Source organism: Moschus berezovskii, chromosome 4 (genome assembly GCF_049115385.1).
Source record: "Moschus berezovskii isolate FMDL1 chromosome 4, NW_MosBer_1.0, whole genome shotgun sequence".
In the NCBI taxonomy this organism is placed as follows: Eukaryota; Metazoa; Chordata; class Mammalia; order Artiodactyla; family Moschidae; genus Moschus; species Moschus berezovskii.
In genome coordinates, this window is record NC_142463.1 from 115708539 (window position 1) to 115732353 (window position 23815).

General features: G+C 42.0%; 1 protein-coding gene and 1 long non-coding RNA gene across 12 annotated transcripts; one reads left to right on the plus strand and one right to left on the minus strand.

Annotated features, from left to right (window-relative positions):
- Nucleotides 1-1020: 1020 nt before the first annotated feature.
- On the minus strand, nucleotides 1021-23412 carry SLAMF6 (SLAM family member 6). 11 transcript variants are annotated; one of them, XM_055402407.2, is made up of 9 exons: nucleotides 23275-23412; nucleotides 11510-11833; nucleotides 8886-9149; nucleotides 8353-8418; nucleotides 7571-7609; nucleotides 6327-6364; nucleotides 4319-4393; nucleotides 3824-3867; nucleotides 3178-3616 (listed from the first exon to the last, which is right to left on the minus strand). In XM_055402407.2, exons 1-9 carry the CDS (start codon nucleotides 23378-23380, stop codon nucleotides 3556-3558), a joined length of 1017 nt encoding a protein of 338 aa, XP_055258382.2. In that variant the 5' UTR covers nucleotides 23381-23412; the 3' UTR covers nucleotides 3178-3555. The 11 variants fall into 11 exon arrangements, 9 of the variants coding, with proteins under 9 accessions (XP_088692070.1, XP_055258382.2, XP_088692069.1 ...); XM_088835943.1 differs by having other exon boundaries at nucleotides 6327-6403; XM_088835941.1 differs by having other exon boundaries at nucleotides 6327-6406.
- Nucleotides 13370-19800, plus strand: LOC148778232 (uncharacterized). Its single transcript, XR_016037335.1, has 3 exons — nucleotides 13370-16440; nucleotides 18483-18668; nucleotides 19208-19800. It is a non-coding gene; the product is annotated as an uncharacterized LOC148778232 (long non-coding RNA).
- Nucleotides 23413-23815: the final 403 nt, after the last annotated feature.

Here is a 23815-nt window from a genome sequence, read left to right on the forward strand (position 1 = left end):
TTCAAACTCATCAACCTGTGTGCATTAAGTGTGCACAGCTTTTTGTATGTTGGTTGTTCCTCAATAAAACATTTTTTTAAAAATCAGAGAATTCAACCCTGGGATAAAGGAGGATTATTTCTTAGATAAGGTAAATGAATGGAATTAGAAAATTTGAGCAGAGACAGGATAGGAAATAATGTGGAAGCGGTATACACAGACAGTGTATCATTTTTCCTTTCTTATTGTGCTGAAGGCCTGTAAGAACATTATATTCATTCAGGTGAACATAGTTTAACAATAATAATAATATCAAACAGTAAGAATACGACAATAATGATGGCTGGCTCTTAATTGATTGAGCTCTTTTTATTTGCTAACCACAATGCTAAGAGTTTCAGGTGAATTGTTTTACTTAATTCTCACAAAACTCCATTACTCCATAAACAACTCCATTTTATTTATTTATTAAGAATATTTATTGAACACTTGCTATTTGTTAGGGATATGGTGATAAAATTATCACAGTCCCTGTTCTTGAAGAGCTTATGGTATAATAGGAAAAACAGACATTAGACAAATGAAAATAAATATTTAATGACATATAATAAATGACATAGAAGATGTGATAGAATACTGCTGCTGTTGCTGCTAAGTTGCTTCAGTCGTGTCCGACTCTGTGCGACCCCATGGACTGAAGCCTACCAGGCTCCTCCGTCCATGGGATTTTCCAGGCAAGAGTACTGGAGTGGGTTGCCATTGCCTTCTCTGGTGATAGAATACTAGGGGTATGTATTTCAGATAGAAAGGCCTGGGAAGGTCCTTGGAATGTGACATAGGTAAGCTGACACCTAAAAATAAGGAGGAACCAGGGAAGGCAGAGAAAGGTCCTTGAGGCAGAAGTAAATAGCTCTATTACCATAGATCATTCTTTCCTCTAATAAGGGAGCTAAAAGAAGATCTCTAAGGCTAAATAGAGATAGTGGAGGAAGAATGATGCTAGTTGAGGGTGGAATGGGCCAGACTGTCTAAAGCCATGTATATTCAAATTTATCCTGAGTGCATTAGGAAGTCTTGAAGGATTTTAAGCAGACAAGTGAAGGATCTGATTTACGTTAAAAACAATACTTTGGCTATGTCATGGAGAATGGATTTGAGGGAGCCAAGAGCAAATATTGGGGAGAATTGCTCTGAGTTTATTGTAGTATTCCTGGAGAAGGAAATGGCAACCCACTCCAGTACTCTTGCCTGGAGAATCCCATGGATGGAGGAGCCTGGTAGGCTACAGTCCACAGGGTGGCAAAGAGTCAGACACGACTGAACAACTTCACTTTCACTTATTGTAGCATTCAGGTTGAGAGGATGATGGTTGTACATCGGATGGTGGTTGCAGATTTGGAGAAAAGTGGAGAGGTCCACAAATTGGAGGTAGAGTCCAAAAGGCCTGGTTATAGAGAAGCTGAGTTCAGTTCAGTTCAGTTGCTCAGTCGTGTTCGACTCTTTGCGACCCCGTGGACTGAAGCCAGTGATAACTCAGGTCCTTCATTTGTATAACAGGGTTGATCCATTGCTAGTCTCCTTTTTCAGTGCAGGAGACCAAAGCTGGAAGAGGTTAGGTAACATGTTCCAGGAGGTACATCTAGTAAATGATGTATTATGATAAGAGCATGGGATGAATTCCAGAGAAAATACACGTAACCAGCACACTGTATTCCCTCCCAGTGAGTCACAGTCCTGCTGCTTTCTAAAAGGAGAAAACTGGTTGTCTTCTGAATTATAATCTCTCTTCCAACCATGAGTCCATTTGCTTAGTTACCTAAGAGAAAGTCAATAACCAGACTCTTTTTTTTTTTTTAACCCTTTCCCCTGGTAAACGTAAGTTCATTCTTTAAGTCTGTGAATCTGTTTCTGCTTTGTAAATAAGTTCATTTGTATCATTTTTAAAAAAGATATGCCTATCACTTAGTATAATAATCTCCAGGTCCCCCCATGTTGCGGCAAATGGCATTATTTCATTCTTTTTTGATGGCTAAGTAATATTCCACCGTATAAGTGTACCACATCTTCATTATCTATTCTTCTATTGGTGTACACTTAGGTTGCGTCCATGTCTTGGCTATTGTAAATCATGCTGCAATGAATGTTGGGGTGCATATATTCTTTCGAACCATATTTTTCTTCAGATATATGCCCAATAGTAGAATTGCTGAATCTCATGGGAGCTCTATTTTTAGTTTTTTAAAGGAAACTCCTTACTCCATTGTGGCTGTATGAATTTACATTCCCAGCAACAGTGTAGGAGGGTTCCCTTTTCTCCACATCCTCTCCAGTATTTATTGTTTGCAGATTTCTTTGGCTATTCAGGGTCTTTTGTGTCTTCATACAAATTTTAAGATTTTTTGTTCTAGTTCTGTGAAAAATGTCATTGGTAATTTGACAGAGATTTCATTGAATCTGTAGATTGCCTTGGGTAATATAGTCATTTTGACAATGTTGATTTCATCCAATCCAGGAACACGGTACATGTTTCCATCTGCTTGTGTGGTCTTTGATTTCTTTCATCAGTGTATTATAGTTTTTGAAGTATAGGTTTTTGTTTCCATAGGTAGGTTTATTACTAAGTATTTCATTCTTTTTGATGCTGTGGTAGATGGGATTATTTCTTGAATTTATCTTTCTGATCTTTTGTTGTTGGTGTATAGAAATGCAACAGATTTCTCTGCATTAATTTTGTATCTTGCAACTTTACTAAATTCATTGATGAGCTCTAGTAGTTTTCTGGTTGCATCTTTAGAATATTCTATGTGTAGTATCATGTCATCTGCGAACAGTGGTAATTTTACTTCTTTTCCAATTTGGATTCCTTTTCTTTTCTTCTCTGATTGCCATGGCTAGTACTTCCAAAACTATTTTCAATAAAAGTAGCGAGAGTGGACATCCTTGTCTTGTTCCTGATCTTAGAAGAAATGCTTTCAGCTTAACTGTTGAGTATGATATTAGTTGCAGGTTTGTCACATGCTAAGTCGCTTCAGTCGTGTCTGACTCTGTGCGACCCCATGGACAGCAGCCCACCAGCCTCCTCTGTCCACAGGATTCTTTAGGCAAGAATATTGGAGTGGGTTGCCATTTCCTTCTCCAAGGTTTGTCATATATAGCCTTTATTATGTTAAGGTAGTTTCAGTTTCCCTCTATGACCACTTTATGGAGAGGTTTTTTTTTTCAGTTTTATTTATTTTTTAAAAATGTATTTATTTTAATTGGAGTCTAATTATGTTACAGTATTGTAGTGGTTTTTGCCATACATTAACATAAATCAGCCATGGGTGTACATGTGTTCCCCATACTGAACCTCCCTCCCATCACCCTCCCCAAGAGTTTTTTAAAAAATCATAAATGGATGTTGAATTTTGCCAAAAGCTTATTCTGCATCTGTTGAGATGATCATATAATTTTTATCCTTCAGTTTGTTGATGTAGTGTATCACACTGACTGATGTGCAGACGTTGAAAATCCTTGCATTCCTGGGGTAAATCCCACTTGATCATGGTGTATGATCCTTTCAATGTATTGTTGAATTCAGATTGCTAGTATCTTGTTGAGAATTTTTGCAGGCATATTATCTGATGTATATTTTGGCCTGGAGCAGATTAGAAAATGTTATTTGGGTCACATTCTGGAAATGACATTATTCCTTAAATGTTTGATTTGGGTAAGCAGATTCAAGTCTGATAATCCTAGATATTCAAATTATGTTGTCAGGCAGAAACCAAGCTCTGTTCTTTCTCATGGGATCAGGAGCAGATATGTAATTCTGAAATTCCTTTGAAGTCTTTCAGAAACTTACACGACGTTGTGATGGGCACTTGTCCTGGAATAAATGGGCTTTCTCTAATAGGAAAAAGAGAAAAATAAAGGAGGTCAGTAGAAACCAGAGTGTCAGGCTGTTCCTCGTGGTTATAGAGGTGTCTGGAAATCACTATGGGAAGATAGGGATATTCACAGCCTAAGGTAAGATTGAATTAAAAGAAAAAATAAGTAGCTTACATCACTTTGCTGTACAGCAGATATTGGCATAACATTGTAAATCAACTATACTTCAAATAAAAATAAACAAACATCTATATTTTTAAAAAGTAGGTTAAAAACTCAGTTAAGTGTGGTGATCCTAATATTAATACAAGATAACTTCTTGGATGTGTTTTAGTTGTGTCCTGAGACTTTCTGTATCCTGTATTTCTGGCATCTGTGAAATGGTCCCTTTACTATTACTATATTTGCGAAATCTTAGGTGTGAGAAGAGAGGTTAGAATGTAAGAACAGCTGGCAATTATGGGCTTACCTCTTGGGGATGATGAACTTCAGAGTAAATTGTGGTGGAGTCATCGTTTTTCACAGGTTTTGAGAGTTTTGTTTCCTGTAGAACACAATCATATTGATTTGGCTTACATAAAGAGATATGTACTCACGCACACATACATTCACATAAAGAGAAATAAACTCAAGCAAACAGATATATTCTTGGGAAAGGCAGTGTGACAAAAGAGGGATGATGTCAAAATTCTTCAGGAGGAAGGCTATGGAGTGTTTAGCAAGAGGAAATGGAAACCAAGCACCACTAGCTCTCAAATTTGTGAAGGATTAGTCACCTTTCTTGAGCCCCAAAATGAAACACAACACTCCAGCAATCCAGTGGGCTCATGCACCAGAGAAAGACAGAACGGTGACCTTGTTGGCAGGTGGTGTGAAGGAAAGAAAGCATTCTTGTCCTGCATCCAACTCTACTCTCTTTCCTCCATTTTTAAGATCTAACCTACAGGGACTTCCCTTGTGGCCCACCAGTTAAGAATCTGCCTGCCAAGGCAGGGGGCACGAGTTTGCTCTCTGGTCTGGGAGGATCCCACATGCCATGGGGCAACTAAGCTCATGCGCCACAACTACTGAATCTGTGCACCCTAGAGCCCATGCTCTGTAACAAGGGGAGCCGCTGCAAAATGAGAAGCCCACACACTGCAACTAGAAAGTAACCCCTGCTCACTGCAACTAGAGGAAGACTGTGAGCAGTACCAGACACCTAGTGCAGTCAAAAAAAAAAGAACTAACCTACACTACCAGATGGGTATTGTATTACATCTTTGGTCTCAGATCTTTCCTACGTAAAACTGGAGGCATTGCCTGCTCTATTTTGCCCCTGTGATTCTAATAGTCTGGTCATCATGTCATTGGGGTCTCCCTGAGCATGGAGAACTGTAAGAATAGTAAGACCTTGTCTTAAGAATGGCTCTGCTTGGAATAAAAAGCCTGATGATAACAGAAGTCCCCCGTGCTCATAGTTTTTGGCATTTTAAATGAACTAGGGTATATCTAGGGTGTTATCAAAACCTCTGAAACTCTCCAAAGTACCATGTTTTGCTAAAGAAAAAGTTAGCAAATTTGCTGAAGATTAGATTCTTGGTTTGTTGCGAGTGATTCATCTTGTGATCAAGAGAAAATTGGAAAGGCAATTGAAATAGCTGAGGTGAGAGCATCTCTTTTTTGCTATCTTTAAAGAGCCTACTTTGCAAACATCTGTAAAGGACTTTGTGAGGGGAGATTTGCTGTGGAATCCAAAATTTTTAGTTAGACCACTGCTTCCCTCATTGAAGAATGCTGGCTGTCTTGACTTATTTTTCATTAGATGTGGAAACTGGTCTCCCAGGATGTGTAGTGTTATTTAGAAATGTACCATCTGCAGGTGCTTTATTTTGGGGCTGATGAGGAATTACTGATGCATGGTGGGGAGTTCCTGATGCCTGACCGAGGCCATCCTGTTGTGTTGCTAGAGGGGAGGGGATGATTAAAGACTGCTCATGCCTTTAGTGTCTTTCACAGTTGAGGGATTGCCAATTCTTGTCACTTGTTCTCTCTTAAGAGGCTCTCTGAGCCCTGCTATTTCCCCTACAAAAGGATGAGAAGCCCCCTGACACAGAATTGTGTCCTCTGGGAACTCTCAAACTTAACTGAACTTTATCCATACAGCAGATATTTACTGGGTTTCATGCTAAGACACAGGGGAAGAGAGAGGAAGACATAATTTTCACTTCCAGGCAGCTTGTAAGTAAGCTGAAGGGCCATGACTTACTGATGCATTACATAGTTAGATTAAGCAATGTAAAGCAGGGTATGAGTAAATATTCACTGGCGTGAGAGCAAAAGGGTGTAGAAAGGTCCCACACGTAACTCTTGTCACTGCCTTCACTTCACCTCAGTGGTGCACATCATTTGGATTTAGTCAGATAATTGTGACAAGTTCATGAATAATGACTGTAAAAATAATGACCTTGATGGAGTATAAAGCTGAAAGTACTCACCCTGTTTGAATGGGTGACCTGAGCATACACAGTGTTCCCTGAGGAGAAGGAAGCGTACTCTAAGTTACACACAGTTTCTGCTGTTAACACAGGAAGACACAGTCAATGGCTGAAGGACTCTGGTCTGTTCTCCCAGGACCTTGTCAACCCCACATCACTCTCTGGCCCCAAAGAGGTAGTTGTTTGAAATGTTGCCCCTCCTTAGGGTACATTCATTTTCCCAGTCTTGGGAGTTCAGGGTTGAACCAGAACCTTTTCAGCCACTTGGTCTATTTCTGACCTAACCTCCTGGGGGAACATGGTTGAGCTACCCTAAGGCCTCAGAGTCTCTCTGGATTCACAGGAAGGGAAGCTTCTGGGACAAAACAGCACTGGCTCCACGGGAGCTAGAGAATCTCACTGGTGAGCATGACAGAGCCAGACTGTCTCACATATATAATACCATTCAACTTTTCAGAGCTCCTTAGAGTGGGTTTGATTATATTAGAGATGAGAAACTTGAGGTTCAGAAAGTTTTACTGCCTCGGTGCAAATTTACACAGGAAATGATCAAACAAGAATTTGAATGCATGCTTCTGACTCATAGCTCAGTTGGTAAAGAATCCCTCTGCAATGTAGGAGACCCTGGCTTGATTCATGGGTTGGGAATATTCTTGGGCTTCCCCTGTGACTCAGCTGGTAAAGAATCCTGGGTTCGATCCCTGGGTTGGGAAGATCCTCTGGAGAAGGGAAAGTCTACCCACTCCAGTATTTTGGCCTGGAGAATTCCATGAACTGTACAGTCGGTGGGGTCACAAAGAGTCAGACACGACTGAGCGACTTTCACTTCAAACTCAATACCCAAACCCTGGCTGAATAGAGTGATGGGGTCAGGCAGTCATCTTTGGGCATTTGATGCTCTAGTCCTGTATTTACACTGCCCATGCTGTTGATAATGGACAGGCCATGAGCCCTTTCACGGGCACTTAGTCTCTCCATTGACAGGATGGGGAATGGCCCTAACCCCATTCCAAGAATTTGCCTAAGTGACCAGTTTGCATTCTTGTAAGGGACCCTGTAGGTCCCACAGGGGATAGACGTACACAATTCCAGGTCTTCTTCCCTTGCACCATCTGGTCCATCTGAATAATGATATTCTGACCTCCTCCTCTCTCATTATCTAGCCCTCTGATCACCCCTCTTCATTTTCCATTTGGCTGTTGCCATCTATTTAGTGACTGGGAACTAAGAGTTTGGAAGCTCACCAGGACACTGGGTTTCCTGAGTTGAGAATTGAAAGAAACCTGAAAAACAAAATCAGGGAAATTGAAACCTGTGACTGTAGTGAGAGAAGCCTTCCATCCTTTACCCCTATAAGTGTCTCCCTAGAGTAACAGTCCCCAACACTTTTGGCACCAGGGGCGGTTGGTGGAGGGGAGTTTCGGGATGGTTCAAACACATTACATTTATTGTGCACTTTATTTCTATTTTGTGGCAATCTCAAGATATTCTGCCTTGACTTTAGGGTTAGAGTTCTCATTCCTATGAGAATCTAATGCCACCCCTGATCTACAGGAGGTGGGGTTTAGGTGACATGAGCGATGGTGAGTGGCTGTAAATCCAGATGAAGCTTTGTTCGCTTGCTCACTGCTCACCTCCTGCTATGTGAACTGGTTCCTAGGAGGTCACAGACTGGTACCAGTCTGGGGCCTGGGTGTCAGGGACCCCTGCTCTAGAGGGTGTGGTGGGAAAGGGACCCAGAAGGGAGGGCAGGCAGGCCCCGAGGCTGGGTCCTGCATTTTCTAGTAGGACAGTCTCCTTAGGAGATTCGCACATGTGTATTCACAGACCAAGTGTCATCCCAGTGGACTGACTGAGCCAGGTTTGCATCCTCCCCCCTTTTATCTGTCTTCTGCAAGACAGAGTCTTGTAACAGCCCCAGACTCTATGTCTCTGAAGCCTGGAAGAAGTAACAATAAGAAGAAAGGAAAACCTGCGACTTTTTTCCTCTGAACAAATATTAATATCAATGCAATGAAGAATATACATGTCAAAACAACCACAATGATAATCCATCTGATATCCAGGTATTCATTTTTCCCATTAATAACACCTGAAAAAAAAAAAAAGAAGTTGCACTTGAGACACATCGAGTGAGGCCCAGAGTGGTATTTTAGAGCCTCCATTGCATCTCTTCTAGACCATCTTTGGGGGTTGGGTGGGTTCATCTATACCCAGAGGTTTTGGGGGTCTGCGCAGGATTTTTGCGAGTGGGAGTCTCATTTAGGCAGACAGGGCAGGGTGGAGCCTGGTAGAGACAGAGAGAAGAAGCAATCTTGCCTTCCTAAGGACTTTGCTCTTGGGCTCTGGGAGGCTTCGAGACATGGTTGGTGGAGGGGGAGGGAAAAGGAGAGCGCTCTAGAGGAGTAAGAGACACAGAGTTCCAGGGGAGTCTGTCCTCTCCCAGCATCACTCAGCTGTCTCCCAGGGGGCCACTGTTTTAGGAATCATAATGGGCATGAGGGACACCCCACACCCCACAACATTCAAGGCCCTCAGAAAGACCTGAGGTAGACTTACCTTTACAGACACTCTTGTCAGAGACTGAGAAGGATAAATTGCTGACAGGATTCTCAGCTATGCAGGTGTAGGTCTCTTCACTGAGGCTTTTGGGGTCCCAGGATACAGAGAGATTTGCTTCACTATGAAATGGATTTCCTGCAACCTGCCACCTGAATGAGACGTTATCATTTGGATTCTCCACAGAACAGGTCAGCTGGATCTCACAGGTATTATTTTCAGACCGTTTGGTGTGATGGGCAACTTGTAAGTTGCTCAGTCGTCCTGTGTGCAGAGAAGAGGCCTGGATGAAGGACAAATGGCTTGGCTCAGCCCTCTGTGAAAAATCTCTTATCACCTCCATGTTTCCATGTATCCCACCTGACACTGCTGTATACTCTGTAAATAACTCTGTGTGTGCTGCCTCATTGATGGGATTGAGGCCTGTGGTGACCAAATGATGAGGGACATCAGTATGAGACAGAGTAGGCAGTGGAAGAGAGGGAAGGGAAAGACTGGAGTTTCTGCCAGCTGGTCAGGTGATTCTGAGCTGATCACTTTAATTTTTGGAGTTCCAGTTTATTCCTGGGGTCCTTCTAGCCCTTGTTCACTGCCCCTTGTGTAAAGATAATTTGGAGACTATTTAGCCAAAACTTAGTTCAGAAACCAGAAGAGCAGGTGCATGAGCCCTGTTTCCTCCATTATCAGAATTTTCCTAGGTGGGATGGAAGATAAAAGCTTAACTTACTTGGAGAACCAAATTTCCCACAACTTTGTTGGGATATTGGTTCTCAATGGATCTGGCACTGCCTCAAATGGTAACAAAGAGATCTTGATGCAGAGTGTCAGCAAGTCAGAAAGGGTGTTGAGAACTAAAGAATTAGGGAAGGAAGGAGTGAAGAAGCAGAGCAAACAAGCGGTTCATGGGAAGGAAGAAGTGCAATATATCTGGGCATTTGAGAATACACATGATGCAGATACTTCTGAGATTGGAGCCCAGAGGATGTTACCTAAAACTGTGTCAGCAGCTGTGAATCAGTGTGAGCATGGAAGCCATACAGGAAAACCTTCTGGCCTAGACTTGGCCCAAGGGTTGAAACAAAGATGACCCAGTAAAAAATGGAATGACTCCAACTATCTCATTAGAAAAGTTTAGCTAACTTGTAGAACATACTGAAAAATTCGAACAGAAGTTTCATGTCATGGCAAGAGTGGATTTGGAGTTAGGAAGACTGAGGTTAGAATCATGACTTTGTCCTTTACTGGCTACATGACCATGCACAAATTTTAGTCTCTCCTTACCCCAATTTTTTAATCTGTAAAACTGGGCAATAATACCTAGTTCTCGGATAATTATGAGGATTAAATGAGATAGCACATAGCACAGCAATGGCAAATGTTTGGCTTGAATATTTACCTCCTTCAACCAACGTCCATTGCTGACCTCAAAAACCTATATTGATATCTTACTCCACTTGATGAATAAATAGTTACCCACCTGACATTTCCACCTGAATATAATGTACATCCCCAAGTCAACAAGTCCAAAAATATCCTCTTAATTGTTCTCCATCCCCCAAGAGTAGAAGCCAAAGTACTTGTGATGGCTCCCAGAGCCTTAGATGATGTGGTTCCCTATTTCCTTACTGACCCCGTTTTCTGTTACTCTCTCTTACTCCGCTCGTTGACAGACACAGGGAGGGCCTGTGCTGGATAGCTCTTCCCTCAGATATCTGCGTGGCTCACTCTTTCACCTCCAACTGGCCTTGGCTCTAATGTCATCTTCTCAATAAGGCCTATTATGACCCGTCTGTTTAAAACAGACTGCTGCTCTCTGGTATTTCTGGTGGTCTTCATGCTGTTCTAATCTCCTTTTCCATGACTTTCTCTCATGGCTGACTTACTGTGTTCTTTGTTCATATATTATGTGTATTTTTATTATTGCATCCATATCCTCTACCCAGGATGTGAGCTCCATGGGGTCGGGGATCTTTGTTTTGTTCACTGATGTATCTCAAGGGCCTAAAACAGAGTCTTGAACATCATTCATGGTTAACAAATACTGTTGACTCAGTGGATTCGACTTAACATGACTCATATTTTTCTTAACAGTGAATCTTAGTCAGTTACTCCCAATTAATTGATGTTGGCCCATAAGAACAAATCTTTGCTATCCCTAGCCTAGTATACACAGGTTAATTGGTCAAAGTTTTAAAAAGCCAATAGTTTTTATCTTAAAATTCCTTTGCACAACATGTTGGTGTACCTTACATCTGTTTTTGTGTATGTGCTTTTGAAGGAGAGACACTCCAAAATGCCCTGGGAATGTATTGGCATTCAGTCTCAGGAGTGTGGTTGTTGCAGAAGTTGTAGTTGGTCTTCTAAATAGTCACAGAAGAAACTTGTCTCAACAAGTATAACGAAGCCTGGTACGGCATCAAGGAGTCATAAGATTTAGGTTCTAATCTCAGCTCTGTCGCTAACTGCTGTGCAATGCCATTGAATTGTTTTGTTTCTGGACCTCAGTCTAGCTCCAAATGCCATACTTTTTACCACAAGCCTATCGTGCATATTTGAGGTCACATAGAATTGAAATATGCACTATTTTTCAGTCCATACAAAATTAAGCCCAAGTTTTGACTCACTGAAGATCTGCAGGTTATAATCGGTGTACAGAGAAGAGGTTGATGTGGTTATCTGGGCACGGTAATGTCCCACATCTGCCATTGTCAGATTGTTGAGCTGCAAGGAGTAGGACTTGATGACATTCAGTTGATCTTTCCGTTTTGGAGCAGTCACCTGTAGTTTTGCTTCTTTTGGCCAAATGAAGATGACAGAGTTTCCATTGTGAAGCCAGGTGATGGATGAGATATTCTCTTTCACAGGAAACTTTGAGGGAAGAGTTACAGACTCCCCCAGGACCCCGTTCACAACCAGTGGGGTTGAGCTGGCTTCTGAAACTGAGTTCCCTGTGAACACAGAAAGGAAACTGTTGTAACTCTCCCTCCCCTCCCCCTACTTCCCACACCCTTTCTCCTTATGCTGCCAGTCTATTAGAGCTCACTGATACTGAAGTCCAAAGAGAAGATGAAGAGGAAAAGGGTTGGGAGGAGTGCTGAAGCAGACAATCACAGAGCCTCCACCAACAAAATGCCTGGCTCCCTTGGTGGATGAGTAGTTGGTCCCAGACAGTCTACCTTCCCACACTAGCCGGTCACAACTGGGTCATAGCCATACTATCTGACCCCAGCCTCTGAGTTTTCTGGGTGTGAGACAGGGACAACTGCATCCAATCCCTGGCACAGATTTCAAAAACTGCAACTCTTTACTGACGAAATATAATTAAATCTTGACATTTAGTAAATACCTGCTGTGTTCAACATAGTAGGCTTCTGAGATTTAAAGGACTAATAATAGGAATTTACAGTTTTTATACATTATTTCATTTGATACTGACAACAATTCTGACAGGTAGGATGAATATTATCATATCCATTTACAGAAAAGGATCTGAGGCACAGAGTAGTTAACTAATTTCCCTAGGGTTACCCAGCTAAAGAATAATAGAGTTGGGATTCAGATCCAACTCCTTTGATTCTAACTATTTTGTGCTCCTTGCATGATACCAGAAGGTATCTTTTCTGTTCCCAAAAGATAATTGTCTAGAAGTTGAGAAGATAGAAACTGGTAAGTATAAAATTAATACATATAACTTCAAAGTAACATGTAATGGCTACACTCTCATGAGCCTATCTTAGAGCCATTAATGTTTGAGCAAAAAAGGTGAAATGGTTGCAATCATTTTTAAAGAAGATGCTTCCTTAACATTCTTTGGCAAATTCCTAGCATTTATCATACCATTTTGTAGCCTTCTTTTCTCTTGTTATCTTAACTTCATCATCTTATTTAATAGTTATCTTAATTATCTTTATATCTGAGCACAGAGCCTGACACAAAGTAGATTCTGGAAATGTTTGAGTGAATCAATGAAGAAGTAACCATTACCAGTAGGATTCAGCAATATGTGAACTGAGAACTTCCAGATGTTCAAGCTGGATTTAGAAAAGGCAGAGGAACCAGAGATCAAATTGCCAACATCCACTGGATCACAGAGAAAGCAAGAGAATGCCAGAAAAGCATCTACTTCTGCTTCATTGACTACGCTAAAGCCTTTGACTGTGTGGATCACAGCAAACTGTGGAAAATTCTTAAGAGATGGGAATGTCAGACCACTTCATCTGTCTCCTGAGAAAGCTATTTGCAAGACAAGAAGCAACAATTAAAACTGGGCATAGAACAACAGACTGTTTCAAAATTGGGGAAGAAATATGTCAAGCCTGTATACTGTCATCCTGATTACTTAACTTATATGCAGAGTACATCATGTGCAATGCCAGGGTGGAGGAATTACAACCTGAAATCAAGATTCCCCAGAAAAATATCAGCAAACTCAGATATGCAGATGATACCATTCTAATGGCAGAAAGTGAAGAGGAACTAAAGAGCCTCTTGATGGGAGTGAAAGAGGAGAGTGAAAAAGCTGGCTTGAAGCTCAACATTTAAAAAAAGAGCTAAGATCATGGCATCTGCTCCCATCACTTCATGGCAACTAGATGGGGAAAAAGTGGAAGCAGTGACAGATTTTATTTTCTTGGACTCCAAAATCACTGCAGAGAGTGACTTCAGCCATGAAGTTGAAAGATGCTTGCTCCTTGGAAGAAAAGCTATGACAAACCTAGACAGCATATTAAAAAGTGATTAGAAACATCACTTTGCCGACAAAGGTCCTTATAGTCAGAGCTATGGTTTTTCCAGTGGTCATGTACGGATGTGAGAATTGGACCATAAAGCAGGTTGAGTGCTGAAAAATTGATACTTTTGAATTATAGTCCTGGAGAAGACTCCTGAGAGTCCCTTGGACTGCAAGGAGATCAAACCAGTCAATCCTAAAGGGAGTCAAACCTGAATATTCATTGGAGGGACTGATGCTGAAGCTGAAGCTCCAATACTTTGGCCACCTGATGCGAAGAACCAACTCATTGGAAAAGTCCCTGATGCTGGGGAAGATTGAGATGGGGGGAGATGGGGACAACAGAGGATGAGATGGTTGGATGGCATCATCAACACAATGAATATGAGTTTAAGAAAGCTCTGGGAGATGGTGAAGGGCAGGGAAGCCTGGCATGCTGCAGTCCATGAGGTCGCAGAGTTGGATGTGATTTAGAGACTGAACAATAACAACTAGTATCACAACCTCAACCTTCTTAAGACCCCTTAGTTGTCAGGAGAGAATCTGAGTAGGGGAAGAAATGTCTCAGGATTTTTGTGCTCAACTCCTGGGTGAGCTCACACTTCCTCTCTCTCAAATTGCAATATGCATGCCTGTCACATGAACACTACTTCAACCCTTACTAGATTTTCCCATCAGCATTGTAACATGCTATTGTTTGTCATTTGGCCCTTCTTCCCTCTTGGAATAACACGTATGAATATCACAAGCAAAATCTTGAGTGAAAAAAGAAAATTCAGATACAAATAGAATACAGTGGCATGCTTTCATTTATTTAAAGTTTAAAAACAAGCAAAATAAATCTATTCTTTTAAAAGTTGGGATAGGGTTACTTTTGCAGAGGAGGGAGGGAGAGCAAGTAGGAGGGAGCATAGCGGGGGCTTTCTGGGATGCTGGTTATGTGCCATTTCTTAACCTATGTCTGGATACACAGATTTGTTCATTTTATGATGATTCGTTGAGCTGACACTTAGCATTTGCTGTTTCTCTATTTCAGTAAAAGAGGTTAAAAAGCAAAAAGCAAAACAAAATCATTGCAATGGCCTATGTGGGACAAGGGCTTGGCTCAGATGATGAAGAGTCTGCCTGCAGTGTGGGAGACCCGGGTTCGATCCCTGGGTTGGGAAGATCCCCTGGAGAAGGAAATGTCAACCCACTCCAGGACTCTTGCCTGGAAAATCCCATGGACGGAGGAGCCTGGCAGGCTACAGTCCATGGGGTCACAAAGAGTCGGACACGACTGAGTGACATCACTTTCTATGAGGGACAAAATGATCTGATTCTTTTTCTCTCTGGCCTAATTTCCTATAACTCTCCCTCTTCTTCCCCTCCCAGCTCACATTATGCTGGCCTGGTCCTTCCTTGAAAGGCCAGGGTTGTACACTTGTAATTGCCTCTGTCTGGAATGCCCTTCCCCCAGGTGTCCACATGGCTCACTCTTTCGTCTCCATGAGGTCTTTAACTCAAACTTGCCCTCTCAAGGAGGTCTTCTATGACCACACTTTCCTCACCACCAGTCCTCGCTGCTGTACACGCACTGCCTTTGAATTTGTTTTTCTCTGTAGTATTGTCTACCACACTTTGTAATTTGCATATTTGTTTTACTGTTCTTTTTTCCTTCCACTAGAATATACGCTCCATGAAAACAAGGATTTCTGTCTGTCTTGTTCACTGTGGTGGACATTCTTGAACAGTGCTTGGCACATAGTAGGCCCTGGTGGTTCAGTGGAAAAGAGTCTTTCTGCAATGCAAGAGATGCAGGAGATGTGGGTTCAGTCCCTGGGTTGGGAAGATTCCCTAGAGGAAGGCATGACAATCCATTCCAGTATTCTTGCCTGAAAAATCCCATAAACAGGTGAACCTGGCAGTCAGCAGTCCATGGGGTTGCAGAGTCGAACATGACTGAGCATGAGCATGAATATTGTTAAGTGAATGAGTACATCTCCACTCTTATCTTGGAGTTTCTGTGCCAAGGATGTTTAGGTCCAATTCTTCTTTGTAAGAAATCTCGACATATCCTGTGGCCCAAGGACTCTTCAGGAACTGTTCTTCCTTGTCTAGTACAGACTTTTAAGCTTCCTTTGTTTTTACAGATTGAAATCCTTCATTTATTTAGCAATCATTTTACTGTTTGCTCAGCTCTATGCCAATTCAGTAAGTAAAAGCCTTAGAAATCATGGAATTCAGAGCATATTTATTAGGTTCCTTTTATATACCAGTTTCTGGGCTGATGACTGTGAATTCAAATATGAATAAGACCCTGTTTGTCCTCTGGGCTCACCTTGGTAGAGAAGCATGACAGGTAGACACATAGCTGTGGTGTGGCGAGTCAGGCAGAGACCTAGGTCAGAGTTTGCTCCCACACTGCCCTCACGTCATTAATTTCACCCTGAACAAGCAGCATCGAGTGTTTCTTTCTCTTTGCCACGATTATAAAGCTGCTGTCCTCTATTTTCCATACTCTTGACTGTAGGGATTATGCTTATTATCTCTGTAACCCTAGCTTTTAGCACAATTTTGAGCCCAATAAATGTTAAATTGGTAAGAGGTATATGCTCTATGGGAGCACAGATGGTGAAAATGATGGGGCAGGAAGCGTTGGAGGTTGTCAGGAAACACATCACAGAGAAGATACCGTTGTAGTATGGCTTTGAATAAAAACAAGAGATCCTTCATTGCTTGCTTATTTCAAGAATGCCCAGCTCTTTCTTTGCTCTGTTGTTCCCTTTGATTGAAACACATTGTCCACATTTTCCCCTCGGGTGAGCTCCTATTTATCCTTTAAGGGTAAGTTCAGATTGCTTATATTTGTGGTGTTTTGCAAGGGTACAGGAGAGTAGAAAGGAGTTTGTAGTGGGAGAAGAGGAAATGGTATAAAGGAGGAGCAGGGGTTCGTACGAGTAGTTCCCTGCAGGTCTAAGGATAAGATTTAAACCACTGTGCTTAAGGAAGGTGAAGGCCAGAAACTGCTTTGAAAAAGCTCAAAATTACTTTTGAAAAAGTTCAAAAGCTCCTCTGAAAGACTTTGGACTGAAGGAGAGCAGTTTTGGGGTCCAGATGATGCAGTATGGCCCAGAGAGCACAAGGTCTCTTTCTCTACTCTACCTGGAATCAGCACTGATGCTTTGGGAATGTCCTAGATCTGTATCCTTGGCATGAACATTGATGTTCTCTGCAGAACATTGAGGTCTCCCCTAAGCAGTTCAGCTGATAGCAGATTTGGTTAGGACTAGAACCAGAAGCTGAAACTCCAATACTTTGGCCACCTCATGCGAAGAGTTGACTCAGTGGAAAAGACTCTGATGCTGGGAAAGATTGGGGGCGGGAGGAGAAGGGGACGACAGAGAATGAGATGGCTGGATGGCATCACCGACTCGATGGACATGAATTTGAGTGAACTCCGGGAGTTGGTGATGGACAGGGAGGCCTGGCGTGCTGCGATTCATGGGGTTGCAAAGAGTCAGACACGACTGAGCGACTGAACTGAACTGAACTGAGAACCAGGAGAGACAAAGAATAGGGAAAATGCCTTATGACTGCAACAGAAGGCTGCTTTGGGGATCCATGGAAAGTTCTCTCGTTAGTCACTGGGGGCCACTTGGAGTGTGGGATTGGTGCTGAGGTCCTGCTCATCCTCTGGTGTGGCTGTTGAGTCAGCAGAAATTTGGGGTATGTTTGCTTACAAGTTTCACTCACTCTAGGAACAAGAGTAGTGTCTTCCTCAGCTTATTATGCCCTCAGAATCTGGCCCAGGGAACCTGGAAGACTGCATAGGTTGAGATTAGAATGTTAAGTGTCTTGAATGATTATCTGAATGATTTTTTTTTGAATGTAGTAAGAAAAATGGAGTATTTTTGAGAAATGAGAAGGAATAAAGAAAGCAGGTAAGACTGAGTTGATTCTGAAAAAATGTCAGAGAAACTTTCGGTTATCTAACCTAGGGGACTGGCTCAGGCCTATCTAAAGGAAAGAGAAATATAGTGGGCTGTTTCAGCTCAGTATGAAACAAGTTCAGAAGGAGGGTAGAAAATATATGAATAGACAAAAAGCACATGAAGAGATGCTCAATATCATTAATTGTGAGGGAAATGCAAATCAAAAACCTCTATGAAATGTCTTTATATCTACTAAGATGGTGACTAATCATAAAAGCAACAATAAAAATAATTGAAAAATAAGTGTTGGTAAGGATGTGCAGAAATTAGAACACATTGCCGGTGGGAATGCAAACTGGTACAGCCACTGTGGAAAAACTGTTTAGTGATTCCTCAAAAATTAAGTACAGCATTATCATATGATCCAGCAGTTTCATTCCCAGAAGAACTGAAAACAAAAACTTGTACAAAAGTCTTCATAATAGCACTGTTTAAAAAAGCCAAAAGCTGGAAACGACACAAATGTCCATCAGTAGGTGTGTGGATGAGTCAGTTATGGCACACACACAATGGAATATCATTCAGCAATTAAAAGGAATGCAGTATCGATATATGATGCAATAGGAATAAACCGTGAATACATTTTACTGAGAGAAAGAAGTTAGACATAAAAATTCCCAGATTGCATGATTTCATTTATATGAAATATCCAGAATAGGTAAACTCATTGAGACAGAAAGCAGATCAATGTTTGAAGGGGGATAGGTGGGGAGAGAAATGAGAAGGGATTGCTTAATGAGTCCAAGGTTTACTTTTGGGGTGATGAAATGTTCTGGAGCAATAGAAGTGGAGGCTGCTCAATGCTGTGAATTTGCTAAATGTCACTGAATTTGTACACTTTAATATTATTATTTTATGTTTTGTGAATTGCACCTTAATTTAAAAAAAAAAAAGGAAGGAAGAAAAACAACAGCCTGCTTGTGCATGGAGACACAACTGAGGCTAGATCCAGAGTGCGACTGAAAACTGGGAGGCGTGGAAGGCTGGCAGTCCAGCGGGCACTGACTGCAGATTCTGAGAGGTGGAAAGACCCAGCTGTTCTTGATGATAATGACAAAATGTGACAACTCTCTGCCTGTGGTGAGCGACAATAAACATTGATAGGTGTGGATGGTTTCTAAGAAGCAGATAATGCTGCTCAGGGGAAGGGGAATCATTGGATTATAGTCTCAGCAGAAAAACCTGAAAGGTTTTTGGCTCAAAACCTCAGAGTCATTCGGTTGGCCCATGTGTATTGGTTGTAACCTGTATTTCCTACTACTGTTCTCTCTTGAACATCAGAATGCCTGTATCTGCTTCTTGCAAACACATTCAAAGAATTAGTTCTTATTTCTCCATCCTTCCAACCCCATTGTGACTAAAGTCTCATGTGTGGTCCATGGAGCAGCACTGGTGTTGCTTGGGAACTTGTCATAAATGCAGAGACTTAGTCTCCTTTCCAGAATTAGCATTATAATAAGATCCCCTAATACTTTGTATGCATATTAACATTTGATAAGTTCCCACCTAGAAAGAATTAAATGCAGAAGCAAATGAGATTCATTTTCTCCAGCGCATGATGACGTTTGATCTCAATTATACCTATTGGAATTATTTCTTAACATGGTTTATCTTTACAGCTGCTGCTGCTGCTGCCGCTGCTAAGTCACTTCAGTCGTGTCCGACTCTGTGTGACCCCTTAGATGGAAGCCCACCAGGCTCCCCCGTCCCTGGGATTCTCCAGGCAAGAACACTGGAGTGGGTTGCCATTTCCTTCTCCAATGTGTGCAAGTGGAAAGTGAAAAGTGAAAAGTGAAGTTGCTCAGTCGTGTCCGACCCTTAGCGACCCCACGGACTGCAGCCTACCAGGCTCCTCCATCCATGGGATTTTCTAGGCAATAGTACTGGAGTGGCTTGCCATTGCCTTCTCCGTCTTTACAGCTAAATTTCCTAAAAGGAGCAAGTTATGGTATCTGGCCCCTTGAAAGAATGTAGGCTGGCATGAGTCATCTTCCTTCATGTTTGCTTCAAGATTGATTTTATTTGTACCATACTCTTGTCACAGTGGTTTTCTTTCCCTTCCTTAATCATTCTAAACTTTTCCCTGCACCAGGGCCTTTGTACATGTAATGTCCACTGCTTTGAATGTGTCTTCATTAGACTCCTCCCTTGTTTGACTTTTCTTTAAATGTCAGTTGAGATGCTACCTTTCCAGAAAATCCTTTCCACACCACCTCCATCTAAAGCAGGTCCTCTGGTTTTTCTATCCCATGGTCCTGAAACCAAGAAGGACCCTGTGGGGCTCATGGACACAGAAGACTTTCTGTCCTGCATATCTTGTTTGTAAGGAATCAGTTCAGTTCAGTTCAGTTCAGTCGCTCAGTCGTGTCCGACTCTCCGCGACCCCATGAATCACAGCACGCCAGGCCTCCCTGTCCATCACCAACTCCCGGAGTTCACTCAAACTCATGTCCACAGAGTCGGTGATGCCATCCAGCCATCTCATTAATAGACCCCAGTATTCGTGACCTTCGAATCTTCCCTGGTGTCTCAGATGGTAAAGTGTCTGCCTACAATGCGGGAGACCTGGGTTCAATCCCTGGGTCAGGAAGATCTCCTGGAGAAGGAAATGGCAACCCACTCCAGTATTCTTGCCTGGAAAATCCCATGAACAGAGGAACCTGGTTAGGCTACAGTCCATGGGGTCACAAACAGTTGGACAGACTAAGCGACTTCACTTTCACTTTCATGACCTTCCCTAAATTCTTAAAGGCAGATTATAACAATTGCTAATCTGGAAAGGGAAGGGATGCAGACACAGGGGAGGAGCAGTAAAAACAATGGTGCAGCCTTGGGGCAGTGTCCTTGTTCTGCCTTAAGGGATGCACAACAATATCTTTGAGCTTTTTATACTAATAGAACTAACACCCCCAACAAATGGAAGATGCCAGCATTCTTCATTCCAGATTAAAGGAACTAGAGAAGCTCTTCTTGAAGACCACCTCAGGCCCGATTAAAGGAACCACAGAAACTCATCAGATTATCTGAGATCAGATTAAAATAGTACAGGCCCTGTACACACCTAATCTTATTAGCAATCCTACCCTTGAATGGTTGCTATAAAACTCCTCACCAAATCCCCCCAGGTTGGAACACATGGTTTTCGAGAGCAGAAGCCTGCTGTGTCTCCCTTTTCCTGCTAAAACCAATAAAACTATCCTTTTCTACTTCACTCACAACTCTGTCTCTGAGATTTGATTCGGCACCAATGCACAAGAGGCTGAGTTTTCAGCATCAGTACCCTGCTTATTATCTTCTTAGTATCATAGTTTTTAATTACAAATACATTTATGTGAATATATAGCTGTTTGTAAACTATTCAGCATAGTGAAATGGTTATGAATAGACTCTGGAGCCAGTCTTCCTAAATTATAACATTGCAAATTACTGCTTTCTTTCTGGACCTCAGAACACCTGCAAACACATTCAAGTATGTTTCATTTCCTATACCATCCTCACTTCCCTCATAACAGTGTGACATTAAGCAAGTTACTCGAGCATTGTATGCCTTCATTCCTCTTCCTTAAAGTGGGGATAGGAATAGTGTATATTTCATAGGGCCCTTATGAAAACTATTAATCGGAATGGGGAGAAAAATGGGAATTTTAACCTGAGGAAATCCAGAATATTGAATTCTAGAGATGAGTTCAATTTTGCAGGGAGGCAAAGACAGGGATCTCTTGTCTTTGCCTCTGTGGCTCCTGGGCCAGGGAGTAGCTCTTGAATGTATAGTGTTTTTCTCTTTCTGCTCTTGTACATATTCCCCAAGTTTCTGTCCTCCTTACAGTTTTATCCTTAGCTCTATTTATTAGTTCTATGCTGTGAGTTCCAGGCCTCCAGCCTCAGCTCTACCTCTAGTCCTAAATTTCCAGCTGCTTTCAGGAAATCTTCTCATGAATATCACACTGCTGCTAAGTCACTTCAGTCGTGTCCAACTCTGTGTGACCCCATAGATGGAAGCCCACCAGGCTCCCCCATCCCTGGGATTCTCCAGGCAAGAACACTGGAGTGGGTTGCCATTTCCTTCTCCAATATCACACTAACATCTTAAAATTAGTAGGTCCAAAGTGGAAATCATCTCATCATGGCTGCTCCCTCCTCCCCCCTCCCAACTTTCTAAACTTTTTGGCTATTCTGTCTGAAATTTCACTGCCCCCAATATTTAATCTTTCCTTTCCTTGCTTGATTTATTTCCTCCTTATCATTTGTTACTATCCAATATACTTATTTGTCTTGTTTCACTTATTTATTTTGTTTATAGCTTGTTTCCTCTGCTGAAATGTTAACTCCGTGAGGACAGAAATTTTTTTCTGCTTCATTCTTGGTGTACACTCAGAAACTGCTACAGTGCCAGGCATCCGGTAGGTGCTCAGTGACTGTTTATTGGATGACAATGAATTCTCTCCCCCCTTCATTCCCATTGCCAGGTAATCTAGCTAATTCTACATCTGTGGTGATTCTTGCTTCAGTCCTGTCTCTTGTGCTACTACCATTTTGATTCAACTGTCACTGTTCCTCAAGACTACCACCAGAGCTTGCCACCTACTGGCTAATGAAATCTGTGCAAGTTGTTTCAAAAGGGGGTAATAATAGTACAGACTCCTAGAACTGTCAAAAAGCTTCTGTATATGCTGTAAGTACAGCATTTGACCCAGTGCCTGGAACAGTACGAGCCCACACTGAATATTGACTATTTTTACCTGCTACCCTGGGCTAGTTCTGGGATAGCCTTCTTGTCTTGTCTCCTGCCCCTTCCTGTACTTTGGCCCCAGTGGACCACTTGTGTTTCCCCAAAACCTGACATGAACCTTCAAGTTTTCCACATAATGGACAGCAGGGAATGAGAAGCATGTAGGATCTGAGAATTCCTGTCTGGCAGATTAGGTATTGCTGGACTAGCTAGTCCCTGATTTGCATCAAAGGAAAGCAAAGCTGGAGAGTAGTTTTTTCATAGTACACAAAAACCGAGAACACTATTTCGAGTGTTTTAGTTGGATTCAGAAATTTCAGCTAAGCAGAACCATAGATTTTAAATATTTTTGATGAGGCTAAGAAAGAACATGTAGCCTACTTGTGATCACACAGTAACATAGTAGCTACTCTGGTGAGAAGGCTTCTTTTCTTAACCTTCAGTTCAGTTCAGTCACTCAGTCGTGTCTGACTTTTTGCGACCCCATGAATCACAGCACGCCAGGCCTCCCTGTCCATCACCAACTCCCGGAGTTCACTCAAACTCATGTCCATCAAGTTGGTGATGCCATCCAGCCACCTCATTCTCTGTCGTCCCCTTTTCCTCCCGCCCCCAATCCCTCCCATCATCAGAGTCTTTTCCAGTGAGTCAACTTGTTCTTAACATCAGCTCTCTTTATACCACAACATGCTGGTTATAATGTCTTAGACAAGCTCATTTCCCATGCCCCAGCATATAATTCATTTAAATACAGACATAGTTGAAGCTGTTAACTCTAAATGATCTCAGGCTGTAAGCTTTTGAGAGGCAATGACAGTTTATCAGGCATCTCTGTGAGCCTCACCAGATCCCTTAGTAGAGATACAGACAGACACCTAAATGTAGGTGATTTAGATCGAGCAAACCGCACAAAAACAGGAATCAAACATGACTATATGGGTATACTTCAGCATTTACCTAGGCCAACGTAGAAGACAAGCGTGAGAGACAGGAACAGCCAGGTCATGCTCTTAGCAGTGGAAAATGGTGTTGGAGGCTTCAAGACAGGCAGCGTTCTTGCCATTCTCTCATAAACTGAAAGTGCTTCTTATTGACACTGTCTGTTTCCTCTCAGAGGCGTGGCAAGACCTTCTTCCCCCACACTAAAAGTCCCAATTTTATAATGTAAATTTGTTTACTTTTTTCTGAGCTAAGTGCAAAAATCATGTGATGTGAATTGAAATCTTCACTACTGTCAACTTAAAAAATAGTTACAACCTAAAAGTTGAGAGTTATGCTTTATTTGGCAGAAATTTTTAGGACTTCAGACCTGGGAGACAGCATCTCAAGTAACCCTGAGAGAACTGTTCCGAGGAGGTGGTGGGGAGGAGTTAGGCTATACAGAAGTTTGCAACAAGGGGCAGGTAGTCTGAACATCAAAAGATAATTGTTAATTAAAGAAATATCTCAAGTTAAGGGATTCAGTGCTTTTCTATGTATGGAAGATGCAAGAGTCTGG